General features: G+C 36.6%; 2 protein-coding genes across 2 annotated transcripts; one reads left to right on the forward strand and one right to left on the reverse strand.

Annotated features, from left to right (window-relative positions):
* Positions 1-191: 191 nt before the first annotated feature.
* On the reverse strand, positions 192-13,032 carry LOC117331636 (alanine aminotransferase 2-like). The gene is made up of 3 exons (XM_033890466.1): positions 12,993-13,032; positions 8,904-10,452; positions 192-8,623 (listed from the first exon to the last, which is right to left on the reverse strand). The coding sequence occupies exon 2, from the start codon at positions 10,385-10,387 to the stop codon at positions 8,912-8,914; it is 1,476 nt and encodes a 491-aa protein (XP_033746357.1). The 5' UTR covers positions 10,388-10,452; positions 12,993-13,032; the 3' UTR covers positions 192-8,623; positions 8,904-8,911.
* Positions 12,676-26,126, forward strand: LOC117331635 (BTB/POZ domain-containing protein 6-like). Its single transcript, XM_033890465.1, has 3 exons — positions 12,676-13,196; positions 14,517-14,783; positions 23,377-26,126. The coding sequence occupies exons 1-3, from the start codon at positions 13,069-13,071 to the stop codon at positions 24,485-24,487; spliced, it is 1,506 nt and encodes a 501-aa protein (XP_033746356.1). The 5' UTR covers positions 12,676-13,068; the 3' UTR covers positions 24,488-26,126.
* The last annotated feature ends 225 nt before the right edge of the window (positions 26,127-26,351 follow it).

Below are 26,351 nucleotides of genomic sequence, written 5' to 3' on the forward strand. Positions count from 1 at the left end.
ACACATTAAGAAAAAAAAGTTCGATAAATTCAAATTGAAATAAAACTATACCTATCATCAATACATCATCATGCTCATTAAAACAAAGGAATTCACACCTCTAAGACGAATATGTAATCAACGCTATCCACTACCATATCTGTAGTCAAATCCATGGCATGAACATTAAATAGGAACAAAAAACAAATGCGGAATTTGTAAACATTTTATTTTCAAGCTATTTTGCATAAGCTATGGTATAACACAAGGCAGTTATTATTATGTAAGCAGAAATATTATACAATCATTAGAAATATTACACAATCATCAGAAATTCAAATAAAAGCTCTTTAGAATATATACACGTACTACCATGTCATAAATATTTTAGGAGGAAATATATTGTACCCTTGTTTTAATCACACAAAATTAATCGGTTCAACATTAAAAAAATGTGAACAAATTAAACACAAGAAGAAGGCAGCTGCTGGATTAGTCTAAATGAACACATGAAATAGTGACTCTACTTCAAACAAAAACCTTGAACAGATTAGTGTTAATATGAACACTCAAAATTATACATGTATGTACGATGTACCATATCATTGAACAACGGCACCTCACAGATGACATAAACAGCATATACATGCTTTAAAAGGTTTTATCATGGGTATATTGGCACTTATTTCATGTAGTAAATTGCGTTAAATTCTTTTAATTCAAAACAAGTCAATAAACGTATATATGTACATCTGCGACAAAGCTGTCACATTGGTTTACACGTATTATTCAAGCAAAAATGTTTATTTCGAAATATCTGTGTATTACTTACTCATGTCAATTTTTTAATATAATTGAATTCCTGTTTAACCTACGAAGATGTAACGCTCTTGGCCCTTACAATAAACATCAGATATTTAGTATAATCCCTAAATCGTGATGAAACATATTGGCTATTCCTGATTTGATCTACTTTCAGGAAAATATTGTGAACGGTTTGCTTTATATATCATCTGCTGTCCTTAATTTGCAGTCTCGAACAATATCAATAGTATCAACTTTATTAAAGTCACGTGATTATTCTTTATCAATATAGTGTTTCTTTTTAACACATAGTCACTATATTCGTAGATGTTTATAGGTAACGAATGTCTGACAGACCAGATTGATATTTCATGCAGTTATTTTCAACACCATACTTCTTTTCATCATAAACGTTAACGTTGTTTCGTGGTATCCTATCAGTTGGCAATCGTAACAAGGTAAAAACATATTATATATTTCAACACCAACAGATTATTTTGCGACATCCAAGCCAATCAGTGTACAAAAAAATCATATTAAAATATGCATCATAATTTTATATCCTGAACGTTAAAGTAATAAGTACGGTGTATTTTCATGATGTACATAATCATTTTCCCGACATATTCTCAAGCTAGTTGATATGGAATTTTATTTCGCACTAGAGTATTATATATCTTAAATGTTATCTGGTTCTATAAAACTAGCATAAATGGATCATGGATATAAATCAATCATTGCCTCTAGTTACACAGATCTATATAAACGGAGACGATACACAATACACTTAAAGCTCTTTGAGGGGTTATGTAAGTTTCTTTGTTGATGAGGATGAGTCACGGCTAACCTATATCAATTAGAGCAATATTCTAGACACAAGTGTGTGTGTATAAGTAAAGTGTCGTGTGCATAATGTCAACATATGTAGACGTTTGCGCGGTAGGTAAACAAAGTTAACGGATATTTTGAAGAAAAAAAACCTGAATACATTTACAAATGTACATTACTTCTGTAACAGGACTAGAGAATTCCTTTACCAATGGGACATACTTCATTAACATAACATATACAAAAATATCACCATGAACAAAGGAGTACAGAGAACTCTTAACAATAACGAGGATTTTAAACAGGATTATATCGTTTTCAATAAAGGATATCACATAACGTAATTTCAATATAAAGTGGGTAATGTTTGATTTTTTGGTTGAGACATATAACCGATGTATCGACTTCTTAGTAAGTCGTATATGTATTAATAGTATTAAATTAAAATTTAGAATACTAATTATGTCAATACTTTTAAACGGGTGACATCTAGTTTCCGTGTATGAAAATACTATAAAAATATATATATCATATTAAATGTTATGTCATTCAACCTTCGCTACAGAGTAATTCAACCTTAAATGTACAAAGCGTGGGTACTCTTTTTACTAGAATATTATTTCAATGTGGAATATCGTAAAAATAGATGTAATTACAAATTATATCGTTATCAGTCGACATGCTGCCTGTACTACATCATCGTAAAATGTGGCTGCAGTTGGAGGTTCGAAAGATACATGGAGAAATGGATTTGTTTTTACTGAGCAATCAAGTTTTATTTATAGAGTTTAAAAAGTCCAGCAAGGTTTGAAATGGTTATATGAATTGTTGATCTCTGGAACAGTCTTTCCCAACATGTCATAAATGCAGAAACTGTTTATCAGTTTGAAATCCTGTTGGACAATTATTGGAAAAATAACCGGTTTATATATAAAGAACAATAATCTCCAAATGCCACATGTACATTGCACCGGACTGATATTATCTAATTATTATTTCTTTGTAATTTACTGGATATGGATATAGAGGCTTTCAGCCTGCGTCCATAATGTTTCCTAATAAATCCTAATAAATGAATACACATAATTAACTTATTTTTATGGATTTATTTATAGGAAAAGACACAATTATCTATTTTCTTGTCAAAAAGTTAATTGTAGGATCAACTTAGACTCTGCAGTTTGACCTTCTTAACGATGTGTCATGTTAAATCACTCCATACAGATATTGTAGTTTGACCCTATTATAATGATGAGTCACCCTGTCCATCCACATTTAAGTTTTAGTTGGGAAATGATGAGTTTCATTCTATGCTGTGACCTCATTTACTGTTGAATTCATTCACTTTTTACCCCCTTGCCCTTACATGATTATTTTTCTAAATTTAAAGAATTACAACGAATCCTACATTCTACATACCAGTATTAAACTACAATTTTGCAAAAATCATGTGCTGTACAATGTATTATATATGATAACATCAATCTTACTTACATATCAATAAAACCACGCTGTTAAAAAAACACTCTCAATATCAATTTATGACGAAACGTTTAGGTCTCGTTATGTTTGATCAAAACACACTAACTTGAATTTTGCATCGGCTCATTTTAATGAAAACAAGAATTTCAAATCTTCTTCATATGCAGTCTGCCTGAAAGAGCCTATGAAGGTAGAAAGGCTCTGCGGAAAAGTCGAAGTTGTATTGCTTTTTATATTTCCCTTCACAAGGAATTGATTTTTTGTTATCTCTATATAGGTGTATATATATAAACAAGATGTAGATAGTGTAAATACTGGTACTTAATTAATAACTGATTAGTTACATGAGATCTTCATCTTTCAAATATTCCCTAATACAAAATTTCTGAAAAAGGGCAATTTCCAGTAATTAAAACAATCAAGATGGTCACTACAAAATTACAAAATAACTGGTACATACATTAGTACATATTTTTTTCTGATACATGGAATTACATAAGTATGTCCCAATATTCAGCAATAATAAAACAAATAGAGCTGCTAATATCAGACTGACTCTATACCACTGACTAGCTTGTATGGTCAAACTATAATGTTTCTTTACACTAAAACAACTAAAACTAGAGAATTTACACTTAACGTCTAACAGCTAACAAATAACTGCAATAAATAAAAGATTATTGAATATGCAGTCATAACAACAACAACAACAACAACTAAGAAACTAGTTATAAGGGAATGGACTTGATAAACTTAATAACATGCTGGAATAGCAAAATGCTGACAGTAAACAGTAATAAAACAGGGTTTATATCACAGCTGTATGTAATCTACTGAGGACAGATTAGAAGAGCACACCAATAAAACAGTTCTGATAAAGGTGTTAAAAGATTGCAACATCCAGTACGTTTCATCCTGCAAGAAATACTTCTATAATTATAGAACACAATTTTATAAAATTTCTGCATGTCCTTTAAAGTACTTCATATTCATGATAAAGGTGTAAATTTGCTCTGAATCCACAAAATGATATGAAAATAGTGTGTAGGTTTTGTTGTCTCTCTGAAGGTTCATTGTTTGTAGGTTTTTTTTCGAAAAATCGTATTTTCGTGATTTTTTTTTTCTTCTAAAGACTCATTTTTGCTATATTGTCTACTTTTTAAGCTTTTCATGATTAATTCTATCTTAAAAAATGCATGGGAAAGCAACTCTCTACATAACAATATTCACAGTAGAACTGTCATCTGTTTTCATTGTAAAAACCGCTTGCACTCCTTTTAGCCTGTCTATCTATTAATAAGACGTATATATTTTGGCAAATTTTGACATATTCAGTTGTTTTTTTATTTCTGTACGTCAGTGTGGTTTGTTTTTTGTGTGCTTCAGTCATATATACTAATGAACAGAAACAGTACATATAACCAAAGACTTGTTTGACACTGTCTGACATAATATACATTTGTAGAGCATTGATAAAATGGACTGCATGGTTACAGATTTCCTATATTTCCATTAAATTCATAAATGAGAATATCTTAAATAATGAACAAAATCTTTAAGACATTTTGATTTAAAAACAAAATTGGACAGAAATAGGCAGTTATAATTATCACACAGTTAATTAAAATAGCAATCATGACTGTATTATGTAAGATCAAAAAAAAAATCAACTCAATAAAACATGAAGAAGTTGTAAATAACACATTGCTTTTAACAAAAAGAAGAAACAGCTTTGGTGATAGTTCCATTTCTATGGCTGCTTTTGCTATGCAATCTAATCTATTCGACCTACATTTATGTATATCCTCTGTTTATCACATTTGTCAGACCCATTTATTTGCTTACAATGGCAAATAAATACAGTATTACAACACTGCAAACATCTTTACAAGGTGACTTTAAAAGAACTTTTTTCTGGCTGTGCGTTGTACACAGCTTGGTTCAAGTAAGGTTAGGATTACTAAGGGAGAGGGGGACAGGGGCAGGGGCGGGGGCAGGGGCGGGGGAGGATGAAATAAAAATATGATTAACCACTTTTTTTATGTTAACTGTTCTAATTATACATGTATGTGGTCCTCTTAGTAAAAAACAGCATGCAAAAATAATATAAAAATTAAAGACATTTACAGTCAAATGATGTCGTTTGTAGCTTTAAATTATCAATCTGTTTAAATACATGCAATGTTTATAGGATAAGACCCCTTTCTGTTTAATAAAAGCATTTATACACATGTAATGTACATTTATGTAAAAATTGAGGTATACCATACAAGCAGGTCTTAATAAAAAATTAGAAGTGTGAAATCTAAATCTTGAAAACCACGCAACACTGGCCATTCTTTATAACACTCTGGGAATTTACTGCACAAATTCTATACAATTTGTGTAAGTTAATATGAACACAGGTCTGTATAAAATTCTCCAGAAAAGCCTACATTTCTTAATGTAAGATGATCCAAGTACAAATGTATACATGTATGAAAGCTACCTCTAGGCAGATTAAAAAGTACCTATAATATTTTATTTCATCTACATCCTGTTCATGTACAGTATGTACATGTTATCTTCTCTCAGGATTATAATGAGTTTATATAATTACACCTGCCTAGTAAGGTACATTATACAAATACAGACTTTGGTTGAGGGCAAACATGGCAAACAGAACCTGACCTGGACAATATTCCCCGAGGGGATATAGTTCAGGGCAGGTCAGTAAAACCATGGATTGCCTAAAACTAAAATCTGCATTTACTTTATTATATGATTTATATCAATTTAAAAAAAAAATCAAAAAAAAATCATCTCATCACCGGGAGGTCAATATATCGTTTCGCCAGGTCTGTGGAATGTTACATTAACCTCTGCTAAAAATACATCTCAGCACATATGACATAATTTTTATGTTTGTCAATATAAGATTCCAAGGACCTCACAAAACATTATTTTGACTCCTCAGTGATGTCATAGGGTATTTCTAAAGAAACAAATGGCGTCATGTGATCTCATTAGGACTAATGAGTGATAGTGTTACATACCAACCTATTAAGGTATATTACCAATTAACTTACCTAGAATATAAACGAATCCACTACCTAAAATCAAACAATTCTAATCAATAGTCATCTGCTGATTGGCAAAATATGCTTAATCAATTGTTTTGGCAAAAGAAATATGATTAACCTGTCCTTAAAAAATTATTACAGTAATACAAGGAAATCCTGCTTTATCAATCCATCTCTTAAAATATTTGGTCGATAAAAGTTTTCTTCAAATGCTTAAAATCCATGGCTGAATAACGAATCAGAAATGCTTCAAACTTAAAAACATTTGCATGTCATATTGATGTGAATGTCTATTTTGAATGGATTAATCAAAGTTAAGTACCTATGACAACATAAGATAACCATTTTCCTTCAAACAACTTAAAACAGGTAGTCACAAAGCAATAAATAATTCTGGGCCTAGCTAACAAACACACTTTCTGAGTTTAGTCAAAAAAAGTTCCCTGAATGTACAATGTGAACATTTGATCAAGTTAACATAAAAAAAAAAACATTACTTGAAATTGATGAACACATTTAACCTGTACATGACTAAATTGAATATCACCTGCTCACATGCGTACATCAAATGCATTATATAGATATAGATGTATATCTATGCCAAGATTTTACTCAAGAGTTTATTTCGCAAACCGTCATTATGAACCAAGTTAAAAAATTCTATAGACAGACTTACTTTTATTTGAGGACAATGACTGTAAAAGGTAGCCTGCAAATATATAATGATATTCTGAACAAAATATAATTGGGGGGTAATTATTTCAGTTTACAAAATCTGCAAAATTATCTTTTTCAAAAACTGACCATATCATACAGTATTCTTCATGATATGTCATGATGTCAAAACAATGTAGACATTATAGGCACTTGTTGCCTCTGTATTGTACTTGTGTGCTAGGCCCTAAACCTATAGGCAGGCAGGGTTCAATTCCCCAATCGGACCTAAAAAGGTTTGGGGTCACCTGCCAGCTGACCACATGGGTTTCCCCTCTGTACTCTGGTTCCCTCCCACAGTATGGTAAGACCCCTTGCATGCTGCCATGCAGGCCAACAAGTGTGAATAATATAAATTGATATAACTTGTCTTTCAATTGTTTGTAAAATAAATAAAGTTTATATTACAAAGGACTGTGGTATTCACTTTGTCAATCCTGAAATAGGTTCAGGCCGCAGGTCCTGGCATATGTCCAAAACTGTTTATAGAGGAGGTTGTCATGGTTTAGGTTAGTGCCCTGGGAGCACAGCCAAAATGAACACAATACATAAGTATTTCAGCTGTGTACTGTTTTAGTTTCAACACAATACATATTAGTATTTCAGGAACACTGTGTATTGTTAATCTATAAACTATTAAAAAATTAGCACCGTCAATTAAATAAATGTGATTCATGTGCAATCTCTATTCTGCATAACAGTCTGTATAATGCCCAACATTACTATGGGATAGTTCATTTAAAACAATGTACACAAGTGATTAATCATTTTATAATCTTTGATAAAAAATGGCTTGAAGACACACTGGCATCTTGTATTATTTGGAAGATTTAAAAACATTGCAATGAGAACTTTAGGAATTATAATGATAACTTTTTGTTTTCTAATGACCAAACATAAAAGCTATCCTGGCTCTTTAGGAAAGAAAGGCTTTCCTTTTGACAAGTTGTCTGGTACATGTATGTTCAAGATTACATATTACAATTCATACTATCAAGAATTTGGATGACAAGGATAAAATAACTTTGGTTAAAAAAAACATTGTTTGTGGGACTTTTGTTACAATTAATTAATCTTTACGTTTAATATCTTGACATCATAATACTTAGTACTGAAAATTCTTTTGATGAAAACCTGGTACCAAATAAGCCTGAAATTCTGCTCCCTACAGAGGTACATGGTATCATGTTCAACACATGCCCTTATATATGAAACAAAAAGGGTGGTGGACACTACACAGGTCCTCTGTGGTAAAGGGTGGAACCTCTGTCAGGAGCTCTATATTCTTTTAGACAGGACTGGTTCACAACAACAACTCTTTCATTATTTTGAGATATTTAAATATATATATTTGAAATGGGATGACAATGATAAAGGCCCCAGTACAGGTTAAACCTGTGTATATATTGTTGATAAGTCATTGCTGAGTAAAGACCTTTTATTTGTATCAAGCCTGGACAACACATTCCCTCAATTAATGGAAAAGAAATAATCAGTTATTTATATATTTGCTGTCAGACTTACCCTAGGGAAAATGAACAGATTTTTTTTTTGATACGTATGTGATGTTTAGATAGGTCCAATAATTATGCACTAAATGTGCACTCTATGAAAAAAAGACTATCAACCAACCTTAGTGAATACATGTAATACCTAACACACCTACTGGTGTCCTTTGTGGTCTTCGTTGATGATGAACACCATTGTATATTCTCAAGACAGAAATCACATATATACAGGTCAGGCTTGGAACTCTGCAAGGAACGTCAAACAAACTACATTACTATTCAGTGATGAAATCCATCAGGACAAAGAAAATACCCGGAGGTACACAGCACACAACATTTTATACATTTTAAACACCAATCTTCAAAATATTTGTCTCCTCTATTATGTGAATAAATCCATAAAGAATTTCAGCAGAAATTAGTGTTATTATAATAGAACTGACCACATTTTAATTACTCTTAGAGTAGTGTGAAGTTAACCTTTAACTATAACATGATAAAGAGTACTAAATATCAAAGACCTCACCTTCAAATTCACTGATACTTTTTGAGAAATTTCATATGAAACTCCTTAAAAAGACCAAGAACATCCTTAATTTCTCCCTCAGGTGGCAAAATGGTCATGCGGAGATGGTAGGTGCCTTCTTTTTCCCCGAAACCGCTCCCTGGTACTGTACAGATACCAGTTTCCTCGAGGAGCTGAAAACAGTAGAAGGAGTCAGGTGTCTGGCCTCGAGCTTTTGCCTCCTCCACAGCTTTGTCAGGAAGTAGAATCCTTGGAAAAGAATACATAGCCCCCTGTACTTCATTACACTTGATTCCTTCAATAGAGTTGAACAAGTCTGTTACCATCCTGGCTTTTCTAGCTAAGCCTGCTAAAACTTCTTCCTTCTCTTTGGCATAGAGAGCTCCAGAAGGCTCCTCTAAGGTTGGGAAATTGCTAACAACACTCATGACAGCCTGCCCAAGAATAGGTGGACAAAGTTTGGCAGAAATAAATTTCAGGAGGCAAGCTTTAACATCGGGTGACATGTTGATCACCTCAAAGTATCCTCCTCTGAAGCCACACTCTCCCAGATATCCCTTGGAGGCTGACATGAAGGATGCCAGTTCTACCCTGTTGTATGGTGGACCCATCTCTGTCAACACTTTCTTAAAGGAAAAGAAGGCTGATCCCTTGGCATAGATGTTATGTTGATAGACTTCATCAGCAAGTATCATCAAATTTTCTTCAGATGCAAATTTTATGACATCCTGAATATTTTGTTTGGTCAATACCTGGCCTGTGGGATTTCCTGGGTTAATGACACAGATGGCACGAGGGACACACTCTCCTCTGCATGAATTCAGAGCTCTTTTCAGTTCATCAAGGTCCAGAGACCAGTTATTTTCCTCGTTAAGATAGTAGTGTATGGGATAAGCATTGTACTCTGTCAGCGTGGCGGAGTACAAAGGATACTGTGGTACTGGTATCATGATCCCAGCACGATTTTTGCCATCTTTTCCAGTCATTAACATTGACAAAATGGTTTTGATTCCATCACTGGCTCCTGTGCAAAGAATTACATCCTCTGCTTTGCTAGGGATACCATCACGCTTGCTAATGTAGTTTGCAATGTCCTCACGGATAGTATCCACACCAGCACTTGCACTGTAGGATCCCACACTGCTCCCACGACATCCGCCAAGTATTCTTCTGGCACGGCTTTTGGCATCTTCTGGAAAATCTGAAGACTCAAGCAATGGGGGATAAGAACAGAGAGCAATCACTTGGCGTAAAAAAGTGTTTGGACTCTGGCCAGTGGCATGGCAATCGCCGATGTTAGCTTTCATCACATTGGTAAATGGCTTCTTAACACCATTTTTCAGATCCTTCTCAATTTCTGTTGCCCTTACCACAATTGGGCCTCTCACAGCATACTGCATCTCTTGAACCCGAGGATTGACATTATCCATGGTGAGGACTTGAATATGGTGGTCATTCCCATTGACTTGACTGTCCCCCTGCATGATGGTAAGTTTGTATGGCTGATATAGATGGAGATAAGTTTTATGGTAACTGTCCCTAGCCTTTTCTGAAACATAACAGGCATGACTATTTTAATATTAAACAAATGTAATGAACAATTGATATTAAGAAAAAATAACTTCCTCATTGCTTATGAACTAGTTCTATAAACAACTTTGTTTGGTTTGTTTTTTGTTTAACGTCCTATTAACAGCCAGGGTCATTTAAGGACGTGCCAGGTTTTGGAGGTGGAGGAAAGCCGGAGTACCCGGAGAAAAACCAACGGACTACGGTCAGTACCTGGCAACTGCCCCACGTAGGTTTCGAACTCACAACCCAGTGGTGGAGGGCAAGTGATAAAGTGTCGGTACACCTTAACCACTCTGCCACCGTGGCCTCCTAAACAACTAATATAATATTGTACTGATACAGTGACATGCCCAAGAATAGAGCTACAGTGCTAATGTTACTATATTATCCTAATAAGTGACTTTAAGTAAAATTTCTTGACTCTTGACTTACAAAAACTCTAAAATAATTGATTCATGTTCAACTTCTTGCAATCAATAAGCTTTTGATATCTATAGGCATTGGGTCATAAACATTGTTCTGTCATATGGAAGAAAAAAATCTAAATATAGAATTTACCAATCTTGATTATGTCCACGTGTGGCATTCACATTTGTATGTTAAATGTAAATGCAGTTCAGTAGATAACAACTGATATTTACATTTGGTGTGGCAATGCCCTTATATATTACTAGTAAATCCCTACCAAAAGCAGCTTCATCTATGAGAGTATAACTGAAGTTGCCCTGCTACAGTTGTTAACATGTTCTATGACACTTCAATAGTTATTGTATGAATGTGATTTGTTTTTCAATATTGAATTAAATATGTTCTAAGTATTAAAACAAATGAATATAAAAAGATAGCGTTGTTTCGTCTTTTCAAATAGTGTAGGAAATTGCGCGTGACGTCAGCTGTTACTTGTGCGCCGTTCTAGATATTCACCTGACCTGACGGTAGAAAGCGGGAAATTTGAATTTTTGGAAGATTTTTTTCATATTTTTTTATTTTTGCGATTCATTAATAGAACGTAAATATAAGCGATAAACTGCCTAGATGCGGCAGACCTACTGGTATAACTGCCACATGTGTCACAGACAAACTGAATGGTGCGCGCTAGCGCACCATGATTGTTTGTCTGTGACACATGTGGCAGTTATACCAGTAGGTTTGCCGCATCTAGGCAGTTTATTGCTTAAATATGACAGCAACAGAATGTCTCACAGTCTGGTCGGACAAGGATCTTCAATAACAGAATTATAGGAATTGTCTTTGTTCCTCTCTGTTCGCACAGGGACAAGAAAGTGCCAAAACTAAGTCTGCTACACCTTATTCTCTTCTCCCTAAAGAAGGGTGGACCATGAAACTGATGACGCACAAATTGGCTAGAATGGTTGAGTTTATTTCCATTCCTTCATTTTTTTTGCTGTGTCCTATCTACAGCATTGTTAAGAGTTTAAGGTCTTCTGTTAAAAGCCCCCTGCAGAAACTGTTGAGTTTGATTGTTTAGCTAGAGACCATGTTTATGTCCTTGTGTAGTAACACATGCATAAGTGTGACCATACACTGTATATATGTGATTATGAAATTTACCTCATCACCCCAACAGTGTCTAGGTCTAGTATTTAATGTTTTGTTGGGTTTTTTTTTTTTTTTGCAGTAGACTATAAATTGTTCTAACAATAAAAAAAGACTTGTTTTCCTATATAGTATATGCAGTCACCTCTGGTTAGCCCTTTGACAGAATAAATTATGTAAAGTGTCATACATACATGTACATACCATCGTATCCAAATAAGTTGAGGAATTTCAGTGTGGTGACAGTATACATTAATATTGTATGTTCTCATCCTACAGTAAGTATTGTGTACCAAGTCTAGAAGAGTACACATTTGATAATAATCATTACTTAAATGTTAACTGAAACCATTTTATTAACTTGCAGGGAAAATACTTCAACCTTTATATACAGTATATAATACATAACCAGCTATATAACTAGCCCGAGTTTTCTCTGGCCCTGTCACCATGTCTGGTGTGGTGTAGCGGCCCTACACCAGACATGGTGACAGGGCCAGAGAAAACTCGGGCTACTATATAACGTAATGTATTTGGTATGTGTAGTCATGTAGCCAAATATATAGACATCTTGAATAGTAGAACTGATGATTTTTCTAACGCCTCATATATATATAGATCTACTTCTACACTGATCATCAGCCGCAGTAGTTGACTAAAAAATGTTAAATAGAGACGTTTCGGCATGTGTCTGGTCCCATCTGTACTGTACGCAAAGTGTTAACTTAACAGCGCTCAGTAGAGTAACTGTACATGTACATGTGATGTTATTGTTAGCGTGTATCCGATATCACGCATGTGGTCCCTGATCGCCTGGTTATCTAATTACTGAATCAAGTGATGGCATACTTAAAGGTATACATCGTATTCATTAGGAACTACTGATAATTCAAACTGGCAAGACACTATTTGTTTGTGCATTCAAAAGTTTTTTACATTGGCCTAATCTGTACCACCTACCGTATAGTCCAGCCGCTGTCCTTATCGCCTGGGTCAGGTCAAGGTCCCACACTCATATGTCATCGTCTTTCTTCCTATGGAATGGATGAAAATATCAGAGATGTTCCGATATTTCACGAAAATTGCCAGCTTTTCTACTGAGAGTTATTTCCCCTGCACAGCAGGTGCGAGACTGACACATCGAAGGCAACAAAATTGGGCTAAGTATGGACTTTCGATTTGTCTTTAAAAATGTATAGGATACCATGTATATATAACTCACTGTGCAGTCAGAATTTTAATCGCCTGTTAATATAGATTAAAAATCTATAATAGATATATCAGTATATAAATGGTATCGTAGATAAATTATGCATATAGCCAATTGAATAAAATCTTGTGATGTACTGTACTTTAGAGAACAAACTACAGGGAAATGCTTCAAATGCCATGAACACACATTTCATGCCATTGACTTATCTTAGAGTGAAGCCATGCTACATGATATTGATCATCAGTGATGTCACTACATGTACCAGATACTTGTATATCTGATATACAAGTCTCTGATGTAGACCTACATACATGTACAGTGTATATATCCATTCATATTTGAATTTGTGTTCAGGTCACCACAAGACTGTAAAGTTACAATTTTAGGTCTTGAATTAAGAGACCCTGGCATAGATTTACTTCAATGTGCCTGTTGACATTAATATTGTATACACACATTATCTCATGGCACATTTATATTAACATTGACCTACGTAAGAGTAAGTATATATGACCATCTATCCTAAAACCCATATATCCAATGACAGAAAAGAAGTTATTGCATTTTTATGACAAACAGATAAAATTTATATGGATACCAAGCATATAGATATGTCAATTTTCTGGTAGGATCAACATCTTGCCTCAGTAATTATAAGATCTTGTTTCTCAAATGCTACTGCGACCTATATAGCTATATGACTTCACTGCCATCACATATCAATGGATCAGTAGGAGCAGGCCTATACAAAGTTGCAATAGATCTAGAGTTTCCTGGGTAAATAACTGGACATACAAACACAGAACAAGTTAAACAGGCCAAAATGTGAGTTGCAGACACGTGTACTCTCACTTTGTCTCACAAACACAACAGGTGGATATGTATGCATAAACATTGTACAATATGCATGTGCGTTTGCAAAGTCTGACAGCAGTGTTGTGAATCCATTTAAGCTCATAATGAATGAAAAAGCCAAAATTGACTCCCTTGCTTGACAGTTAAAGTGATGTAAGTGATATCACTTAAAAGTTTTTAATGTGTGATATAGCTCACTTATTAATTAGTTGTCTAAGTGATATCACTTATTCAAACTTCGAAGTGATATCACTTCAGCAATAAAGTGAATTCACTAAATGAAATAAATCAAGAAGTAATGATTTCCTGTTAATAATGTTATTGTTTAAAACTGGTGCCATGTTACAGCCATTCTCTTGGTTGACAACTTGTTTATATGTTCTCTGATTATTTTACAATTATTTTATACATTGTAGATCACAAGTGATGGCCGGGGTTACTGTTGAAGACTGGCAGTCCAACAAGAGTGCATTGGCTTGTAACCGTTACATGTTGACCAATCAGATTGCTTGTGATGTGAGTTTCCTAGTTGGAGAGGATCGTGTACGTATTCCAGTACACAAGTACATCCTTATCAGTAGAAGCTGTGTGTTCTACTCAATGTTCTGTGGGCCACTTGCTGAGACAAGCTCTGACATTGCATTGCCTGATATAGAACCTGAGATATTCAAGGCTTTATTAATGTAAGTTTTAGAGATAACTTTATTAAACAGTATTAGAACCAGAGATCAAGAAATTGTATTAGAGCCAGAGAACTACAAACACTAGACAGATACTGTATTAGAGCCAGAGACCCACAGACACTAGACAGATACTGTATTAGAGCCAGCGATCCACAAACACTAGATAGATACTGTATTAGAGCCAGAGACTCACAAACACTAGACAGATACTGTATTAGAGCCAGAGACCCACAAACACTAGACAGATACTGTATTAGAGCCAGAGACCCACAAACACTAGACAGATACTGTATTAGAGCCAGAGACCCACAAACACTAGACAGATACTGTATTAGAGCCAGAGACCCACAAACACTAGACAGATACTGTATTAGAGCCAGAGACCTACAAACACTAGACAGATACTGTATTAGAGCCAGAGACCCACAAACACTAGACAGATACTGTATTAGAGCCAGAGACCCACAAACACTAGACAGATACTGTATTAGAGCTAGAGACCCACAAACACTAGACAGATACTGTATTAGAGCCAGAGACCCACAAACACTAGACAGATACTGTATTAGAGTCAGAGACCCACAAACACTAGACAGATACTGTATTAGAGTCAGAGACCCACAAACACTAGACAGATACTGTATTAGAGCTAGGGACCCACAAACACTAGACAGATACTGTATTAGAGCCAGAGACCCACAAACACTAGACAGATACTGTATTAGAGTCAGAGACCCACAAACACTAGACAGATACTGTATTAGAGCCAGAGACCCACAAACACTAGACAGATACTGTATTAGAGCCAGAGACCCACAAACACTAGACAGATACTGTATTAGAGTCAGAGACCCACAAACACTAGACAGATACTGTATTAGAGCAGAGACCCACAAACACTAGACAGATACTGTATTAGAGCCAGAGACCCACAAACACTAGACAGATACTGTATTAGAGCCAGAGACCCACAAACACTAGACAGATACTGTATTAGAGCAGAGACCCACAAACACTAGACAGATACTGTATTAGAGCCAGAGACCCACAAACACTAGACAGATACTGTATTAGAGCCAGAGACCCACAAACACTAGACAGATACTGTATTAGAGCCAGAGACCCACAAACACTAGACAGATACTGTATTAGAGCCAGAGACCCACAAACACTAGACAGATACTGTATTAGAGTCAGAGACCCACAAACACTAGACAGATACTGTATTAGAGCCAGAGACCCACAAACACTAGACAGATACTGTATTAGAGCCAGAGACCCACAAACACTAGACAGATACTGTATTAGAGCCAGAGACCCACAAACACTAGACAGATACTGTATTAGAGCCAGAGACCCACAAACACTAGACAGATACTGTATTAGAGCCAGAGACCCACAAACACTAGACAGATACTGTATTAGAGCCAGAGACCCACAAACACTAGACAGATACTGTATTAGAGCCAGAGACCCACAAACACTAGACAGATACTGTATTAGAGCCAGAGACCCACAAACACTAGACAGATACTGTATTAGAGCCAGAGACCCACAAACACTAGACAGATACTGTATTAGAGCCAGAGACCCACAAACACTAGACAGATACTGTATTAGAGTCAGAGACCCACAAACACTAGACAGATACTGTATTAGAGTCAGAGACCCACAAACACTAGACAGATACTGTATTAGAGCCAGAGACCCACAAACACTAGACAGATACTGTATTAGAGCCAGGGACCCACAAACACTAGACAGATACTGTATTAGAGCCAGAGACCCACAAACACTAGACAGATACTGTATTAGAGCCAGAGACCCACAAACACTAGACAGATACTGTATTAGAGCCAGAGACCTCACAAACACTAGACAGATACTGTATTAGAGCCAGAGACCCACAAACACTAGACAGATACTGTATTAGAGCCAGAGACCCACAAACACTAGACAGATACTGTATTAGAGCCAGAGACCCACAAACACTAGACAGATACTGTATTAGAGCCAGAGACCCACAAACACTAGACAGATACTGTATTAGAGCCAGAGACCACAAACACTAGACAGATACTGTATTAGAGCCAGAGACCCACAAACACTAGACAGATACTGTATTAGAGCCAGAGACCCACAAACACTAGACAGATACTGTATTAGAGCCAGAGACCCACAAACACTAGACAGATACTGTATTAGAGCCAGAGACCCACAAACACTAGACAGATACTGTATTAGAGCCAGAGACTCACAAACACTAGACAGATACTGTATTAGAGCCAGAGACCCACAAACACTAGACAGATACTGTATTAGAGCCAGAGACTCACAAACACTAGACAGATACTGTATTAGAGCCAGAGACTCACAAACACTAGACAGATACTGTATTAGAGTCAGAGACCCACAAACACTAGACAGATACTGTATTAGAGTCAGAGACTCACAAACACTAGACAGATACTGTATTAGAGCCAGAGACCCACAAACACTAGACAGATACTGTATTAGAGCCAGAGACCCACAAACACTAGATAGATACTGTATTAGAGCCAGAGACCCACAAACACTAGACAGATACTGTATTAGAGCCAGAGACCCACAAACACTAGACAGATACTGTATTAGAGCCAGAGACCCACAAACACTAGACAGATACTGTATTAGAGTCAGAGACCCACAAACACTAGACAGATACTGTATTAGAGCCAGAGACCCACAAACACTAGACAGGATACTGTATTAGAGCCAGAGACCCACAAACACTAGACAGATACTGTATTAGAGCCAGAGACCCACAAACACTAGACAGATACTGTATTAGAGCCAGAGACCCACAAACACTAGATAGATACTGTATTAGAGCCAGAGACCTACAAACACTAGATAGATAATGTATTAGAGCTTGGGACCCACAAACACTAGACAGATACTGTATTAGAGCCAGAGACCCACAAACACTAGACAGATACTGTATTAGAGCTAGGGACCCACAAACACTAGACGATACTGTATTAGAGCCAGAGACCCACAAACACTAGATAGATACTGTATTAGAGCCAGAGACCCACAAACACTAGACAGATACTGTATTAGAGTCAGAGACCCACAAACACTAGACAGGTACTGTATTAGAGCCAGAGACCCACAAACAGTAGACAGATACTGTATTAGAGCCAGAGACTCACAAACACTAGACAGATACTGTATTAGAGCTTGGGACCTACAAACACTAGACAGATACTGTATTAGAGCCAGAGACCCACAAACACTAGACAGATACTGTATTAGAGCCAGAGACCACAAACACTAGACAGATACTGTATAGAGCTCAGAGAACTACAAACACTAGACAGATACTGTATTAGAGCCAGAGACTCACAAACACTAGACAGATACTGTATTAGAGCCAGAGACTCACAAACACTAGACAGATACTGTATTAGAGCCAGAGACTCACAAACACTAGACAGATACTGTATTAGAGCCAGAGACCCCCACAAACACTAGACAGACTTACTGGTATTAGAGCAGGAGAACCTACCAAACACTAGACTAGATACTGGAATAGAGTCCAGCGGATCACATAAACACTAGACAGATACTGTATTAGATTCCAGAGGACCCACAAACACTAGACAGATACTGTATTAGAGCAGAGGGACTCACAAAACCATAGACAGATACTGTATTAGAGCCAGAGACCCACAAACACTAGACAGATACTGTATTAGAGCCAGAGACTCACAAACACTAGATAGATACTGTATTAGAGCCAGAGACCTACAAACACTAGATAGATACTGTATTAGAGCCAGAGACTCACAAACACTAGATAGATACTGTATTAGAGTCAGAGACCCACAAACACTAGACGATACTGTATTAGAGCCAGCGATCCACAAACACTAGACAGATACTGTATTAGAGTCAGAGACCTACAAACACTAGACAGATACTGTATTTGAGCCAGAGACCCACAAACACTAGACAGATACTGTATTAGAGTCAGAGACCCACAAACACTAGACAGATACTGTATTAGAGCCAGAGACTCACAAACACTAGACAGATACTGTATTAGAGCCAGAGACCCACAAACACTAGACAGATACTGTATTAGAGTCAGAGACTCACAAACACTAGACAGATACTGTATTAGAGCTAGGGACCCACAAACACTAGATAGATACTGTATTAGAGCCAGAGACCCACAAACACTAGATAGATACTGTATTAGAGTCAGAGACCCACAGACACTAGATAGATACTGTATTAGAGCCAGAGACTCACAAACACTAGACAGATACTGTATTAGAGCCAGAGACCCACAAACACTAGATAGATACTGTATTAGAGCCAGAGACCCACAAACACTAGACAGATACTGTATTAGAGCCAGAGACTCACAAACACTAGACAGATACTGTATTAGAGCCAGAGACCCACAAACACTAGACAGATACTGTATTAGAGTCAGAGACCCACAAACACTAGACAGATACTGTATTAGAGCCAGAGACCCACAAACACTAGACAGATACTGTATTATAGTCAGAGACCTACAAACACTAGACAAATACTGTATTAGAGCCAGAGACCCACAAACACTAGACAGAAACTGTATTAGAGCCAGCGATCCATAAACACTAGACAGATACTGTATTAGAGTCAGAGACCCACAAACACTAGACAGATACTGTATTAGAGCCAGAGACCCACAAACACTAGACAGAATACTGTATTAGAGCCAGCGATCCATAAACACTAGACAGATACTGTATTAGAGTCAGAGACCCACAAACACTAGACAGATACTGTATTAGAGCAAGAGACCCACAAACACTAGACAGATACTGTATTAGAGCCTGAGACCGACAAACACTAGACAGATACTGTATTAGAGCCTGAGACCCACAAACACTAGACAGATACTGTATTAGAGCCAGCGATCCATAAACACTAGATAGATACTGTATTAGAGTCAGAGACCCACAAACACTAGACAGATACTGTATTAGAGCCAGAGACCCACAAACACTAGACAGATACTGTATTAGAGCTTGGGACCCACAAACACTAGACGATACTGTATTAGAGCCAGAGACTCACAAACACTAGATAGATACTGTATTAGAGCCAGAGACCCACAAACACTAGACAGATACTGTATTAGAGCCAGAGACCCACAAACACTAGACAGATACTGTATTAGAGCCAGCGATCCATAAACACTAGATAGATACTGTATTAGAGCCAGAGACCCACAAACACTAGACAGATACTGTATTAGAGCTTGGGACCCACAAACACTAGACGATACTGTATTAGAGCCAGAGACTCACAAACACTAGATAGATACTGTATTAGAGCCTGAGACCGACAAACACTAGACAGATACTGTATTAGAGCCAGAGACCCACAAACACTAGACAGATACTGTATTAGAGCTTGGGACCCACAAACACTAGACGATACTGTATTAGAGCCAGAGACTCACAAACACTAGATAGATACTGTATTAGAGCCAGAGACCCACAAACACTAGACAGATACTGTATTAGAGCCAGAGACCCACAAACACTAGACAGATACTGTATTAGAGCCAGCGATCCATAAACACTAGATAGATACTGTATTAGAGCCAGAGACCCACAAACACTAGACAGATACTGTATTAGAGCTTGGGACCCACAAACACTAGACGATACTGTATTAGAGCCAGAGACTCACAAACACTAGATAGATACTGTATTAGAGCCAGAGACCCACAAACACTAGACAGATACTGTATTAGAGCCAGAGACCCACAAACACTAGACAGATACTGTATTAGAGTCAGAGACCCACAAACACTAGACAGATACTGTATTAGAGCCAGAGACCCACAAACACTAGACAGATACTGTATTAGAGCTTGGGACCCACAAACACTAGACGATACTGTATTAGAGCCAGAGACTCACAAACACTAGATAGATACTGTATTAGAGCCAGAGACCCACAAACACTAGACAGATACTGTATTAGAGCCAGAGACCCACAAACACTAGACAGATACTGTATTAGAGCCAGAGACCCACAAACACTAGATAGATACTGTATTAGAGCCAGAGACCCACAAACACTAGCCAGATACTGTATTAGAGCTTGGGACCCACAAACACTAGACGATACTGTATTAGAGCCAGAGACTCACAAACACTAGATAGATACTGTATTAGAGCCAGAGACCCACAAACACTAGACAGATACTGTATTAGAGCCAGAGACCCACAAACACTAGACAGATACTGTATTAGAGCCAGCGATCCATAAACACTAGATAGATACTGTATTAGAGCCAGAGACCCACAAACACTAGACAGATACTGTATTAGAGCTTGGGACCCACAAACACTAGACGATACTGTATTAGAGCCAGAGACTCACAAACACTAGATAGATACTGTATTAGAGCCTGAGACCGACAAACACTAGACAGATACTGTATTAGAGCCAGAGACCCACAAACACTAGACAGATACTGTATTAGAGCCAGAGACCCACAAACACTAGACAGATACTGTATTAGAGCTTGGGACCCACAAACACTAGACGATACTGTATTAGAGCCAGAGACTCACAAACACTAGATAGATACTGTATTAGAGCCTGAGACCGACAAACACTAGACAGATACTGTATTAGAGCCAGAGACCCACAAACACTAGACAGATACTGTATTAGAGCCAGCGATCCATAAACACTAGATAGATACTGTATTAGAGTCAGAGACCCACAAACACTAGACAGATACTGTATTAGAGCCAGAGACCCACAAACACTAGACAGATACTGTATTAGAGCTTGGGACCCACAAACACTAGACGATACTGTATTAGAGCCAGAGACTCACAAACACTAGATAGATACTGTATTAGAGTCAGAGACCCACAAACACTAGACGATACTGTATTAGAGCCAGCGATCCACAAACACTAGACAGATACTGTATTAGAGTCAGAGACCCACAAACACTAAACAGATACTGTATTAGAGCCAGCGATCCATAAACACTAGATAGATACTGTATTAGAGTCAGAGAACTACAAACACTAGACAGATACTGTATTAGAGCCAGAGACCCACAAACACTAAACAGATACTGTATTAGAGCCAGCGATCCATAAACACTAGATAGATACTGTATTAGAGTCAGAGAACTACAAACACTAGACAGATACTGTATTAGAGCCAGAGACCCACAAACACTAGACAGATACTGTATTAGAGCCAGAGATCCACAAACACTAGACAGATACTGTATTAGAGCCAGCGATCCACAAACACTAGACAGATACTGTATTAGAGCCAGAGACCCACAAACACTAGACGATACTGTATTAGAGTCAGAGACCTACAAACACTAGACAGATACTGTATTAGAGTCAGAGACCCACAAACACTAGACGATACTGTATTAGAGTCAGAGACCCACAAACACTAGACAGATACTGTATTAGAGCCAGAGACCCACAAACACTAAACAGATACTGTATTAGAGCCAGAGACCCACAAACACTAGACAGATACTGTATTAGAGCCAGAGACCCACAAACACTAAACAGATACTGTATTAGAGCCAGAGACCCACAAACAGTAGACAGATAATGTATTAGAGCTTGGGACCCACAAACACTAGACAGATACTGTATTAGAGTCAGAGACCCACAAACACTAGACAGATACTGTATTAGAGCCACAGACCCACAAACACTAGACAGATACTGTATTAGAGCCAGAGACCCACAAACACTAGATAGATACTGTATTAGAGCCAGAGACCCACAAACACTAGACAGATACTGTATCAGAGTCAGAGACCCACAAACACTAGACAGATACTGTATTAGAGCCAGAGACTCACAAACACTAGACGATACTGTATTAGAGCCAGAGACTCACAAACACTAGATAGATACTGTATTAGAGTCAGAGACCCACAAACACTAGACGATACTGTATTAGAGCCAGCGATCCACAAACACTAGACAGGTACTGTATTAGAGCCAGAGACCCACAAACACTAGACAGATACTGTATTAGAGCTTGGGACCCACAAACACTAGACAGATACTGTATTAGAGCCAGAGACCCACAAACACTAGACAGATACTGTATTAGAGCTTGGGACCCACAAACACTAGACAGGTACTGTATTAGAGTCAGAGACTTACAAACACTAGAACTTACAACAAACATAAAAAAAGAAATAATATTGATAAAGATCATTATGGTCCAGATCACAGGGCAAGGTTACAAATGAAAATAGTACCCATGAATCATTTTGAATTTTATTGAAAATGAGATGCAAAAGGCAGGTTAAATTACATGATTACTACATTTACATGTATATATAATTCATTATTGTGGCAAATGAAAGTAATTTGTTTTTACAAATATGAAGATGTAATATAAAGAAAAAAAAATGTTCATTTTACAATAATTTTCAGTAATAGTAATTTGAAAATTTGTTGAGCTATCAGGCGTTTGGTGTCAAAACAACATAATCCCACATGTTTTTTGGCTTATGTGCTTTTTTCAGGTTTCTGTACTGTGAGGAACTAGACATACAGCCACACATGGTTTTACCTCTGTTGTATGCGGCCAAGAAGTATTCCATCCAAGCTCTGGTTAGAAAATGCATACAGTATCTCGAGCTGGACCAGTCGTCAGAGAACATATGTGCCATCCTGGAACAGGCTCACATGTATGATGAAAAGGATCTAGAAAGGAAATGTATGGATTACATCTGTAGCCATGCAAAGGATGTGATACAGTCTGAGGACTTCTTGGAACTCAGCCCCACTTCTCTAATGTGTATACTCAAATCTGACGAAATACAGGTAGATGAAAAGACCGTTCTCATCTGTGTTGAGAAGTGGGCAGATAGAGAATGTGAAAGAAAGGATTGGCCAGTGACTCCAGCCAATGTCCGAAAGGCTCTTGGACCTCTCCTTTATCAAATCAGGTTTCCTCTCCTTGGAGAGAAATATTTCACAGATATAGTAGCAGATATGGACATTTTAAATGACACTGAAAAGGTAGAATTGTTCAAATACTTTTATAAGACAGGATCAAAGATTGAAACCTTTATCACACGTAACAGATTTGCAAATAACACTTCTTCAGGCAGTGATTCTTTCCACAGTGAGTCGGACACTCGACCCATACAGACCTGTATGAGATACAGGACAGTGTATGAGGATGGATCATGGTATTGTGGTGGGGAGCCTGATGCAGTCGCGTTCACATGTAACAGGAGTATACAGTTAAATGGTGTGCTGGTATATGGATCTTACATTGGTGAAGGTGTTTATGATGTCACATGTTCTGTTTATGATAGTTCCGAAAAAGAGATTGTGACACGTCGTACTTCTCTGAAGACTAGTGAAAGTCAACACACGTATCCAGTCCTGCTAGAAGTTCCGATTGAGATACCGAAGGCCAAAAAACACATTCTAGTTGTGAAACTTATTAGTTCTGAGGGACTGGACACTTATCAAGGAAAGAACGGCATGTCATCTGTGTCTGTTGGCTCTGTACAATTTAGCTTCAGCAAGTCGAAATACAGCAGGAATGGAACGGATGTGAAAATTGGACAAATTCCTGGTCTCTTGTTTACATGTAATGAGGAAGATATTGAAGAATTTTGAAAGCAGCGTATACAGAAACAGTGCCTAAGGCATTAAAAGTGTTGCCTAGACAGTTATATGATGGCACTAAGTATTATAATTGCATCTCCATGTTGCTGAATCTGATCGTGATTCTGTTACAATTAAGATTGTGAAACAGTCTTCTGTTAACCATCTTCTCTAATCATTCATTTATTTATTTTGACAAATTCTCAACAAATCAAGAGATACCACGAGTATGCTGGAATTAAAACATCAATGGGGGAGTTAAAAGTGTGATTTGTCCCGTAAGGAAGAGAATGTTAAAGAAGTGGGAGTTATAATGGTTGAGAGGAAAATAATTGGAACATGTACAAGAAGAATTTCACACAAGTGTGGGAGAGGCTCATGATCAGAAATTACGTACACATTGCTTCTATCCTAATGAAATCTACCTGTAAAATACTGTGTAAAAAAATTGCTTGAAATGTTGTAAATATTGTTTGTTAGATGGCAACTTGTGTGATATTTTAAATTTGTTGATGATATAATTTAAATGTCTGTATTAATTGAACTTAAAATGTGATGATGTTAGCAATTTATTGTTAATACTGTCAGTAACTGTATGTATGATGTTGACATTTTGTTGTACAATGAAGTTAAATCTGTTTTCATTATGTAGTTATTTCACCTGATACACAGTAACAGGATCATATATAACAGGTGTCAATTATATGTTACCGGTAATATAACATTTAGTCTATGTAGGTTGTGTCTACTTTTGTTCATCTTGCAGTGATCATGATGTGTACAATGTAAATGAAATGTATATATGTGTAATTAACACTGTGTATCAGCCTTAACTACGTAAATTTGTAATTTGTTGAGATATTCCGAATAGTATAACTGTATATGAGGTTATATAGTTCAGCGTTGGTTTGAAAAGAGGGGCATTAGTATAAAATAGGTAATGAACTATATCTAACTTATGGCTTACACACAAATTTGTATACATGTACTTTCCTATTTTTTCTGTTGTGATTTTACAATAATTTACAAGCAAAAAAAAAACGTTCATGAAAACCTAATGGCGAAAAAAAAGATAGTTGTAATAACATCTTGACCGACATCTTTCAAAAACATTAGCATAAAAATTGTGACTTTATATATACATAGAGAAATGTGGAGACCTTATGATATGAACACTTTTATACAATAACGATGAAATATTGTTTCTCATTATAATAATGTAATGACAATTGAACAAAACAGTTTTCCTGATGAATTTATCAGATTTTACAGCAGAATCATTAATGATAATGTTGTTTTGTTTGTAACATACCGTGAGAAACTAATCCAATGTATATTAATGTCCATTTTGAACAAATATTACAGTATTAAAGCCAGATTCGTGATTCCTTGTTTATTTAGATGAAAGAAAAATGGCTAGAATGGAGTCATTTGTTAAAACATTTGAATTAACAAAAAGGTCATAAATTAAGATATTTGGCTGGTAGCTATAGGTTCTTTGGTATGGAGCCCCTCAAAATTTTGAAAGAAATGACCTTGATCCATTTTCAAGGTCACAAACAACTTGGCCTGTATAGGGACCAACCAACCAATTGATTTTCCATTGACTTTAGTGGAGTTTGGAGTATATCATTAAAATTCTTGAATTTGATTTGGCAATTATGATTTATAACAAAAGGTAAGGCTCTCATATAACACTTAATCGCAAATAGTTGGGTCCTTCAGCTCAAACTTTTCCCAGAGTAGCCATTTTGAAATTGGGTGAATTCCGCCATAAAATTTTAAGAAATCTGAAATTTCATCTGTTAATTAGGCTGGTGGTTTTTCTCTGGGTACTCCAGCTTTCCTCCACCTCCAAAACCATCCATATCTTGGG

This window comes from Pecten maximus, chromosome 7, assembly GCF_902652985.1.
Source record: "Pecten maximus chromosome 7, xPecMax1.1, whole genome shotgun sequence".
In the NCBI taxonomy this organism is placed as follows: Eukaryota; Metazoa; Mollusca; class Bivalvia; order Pectinida; family Pectinidae; genus Pecten; species Pecten maximus.

Coding starts and splice junctions, on each gene's coding strand:
- LOC117331636 (XM_033890466.1), bottom strand. CDS start 10,387: ATGCAGGGGGACAGTCAAGTCAATGGGAATGACCACCATATTCAAGTC.
- LOC117331635 (XM_033890465.1), top strand. CDS start 13,069: ATGGAATGGATGAAAATATCAGAGATGTTCCGATATTTCACGAAAATT. Junction 13,197..14,516: donor AGGCAACAAAATTGGGCTAA/GTATGGACTTTC, acceptor TATACATTGTAG/ATCACAAGTGATGGCCGGGG. Junction 14,784..23,376: donor ATATTCAAGGCTTTATTAAT/GTAAGTTTTAGA, acceptor TGCTTTTTTCAG/GTTTCTGTACTGTGAGGAAC.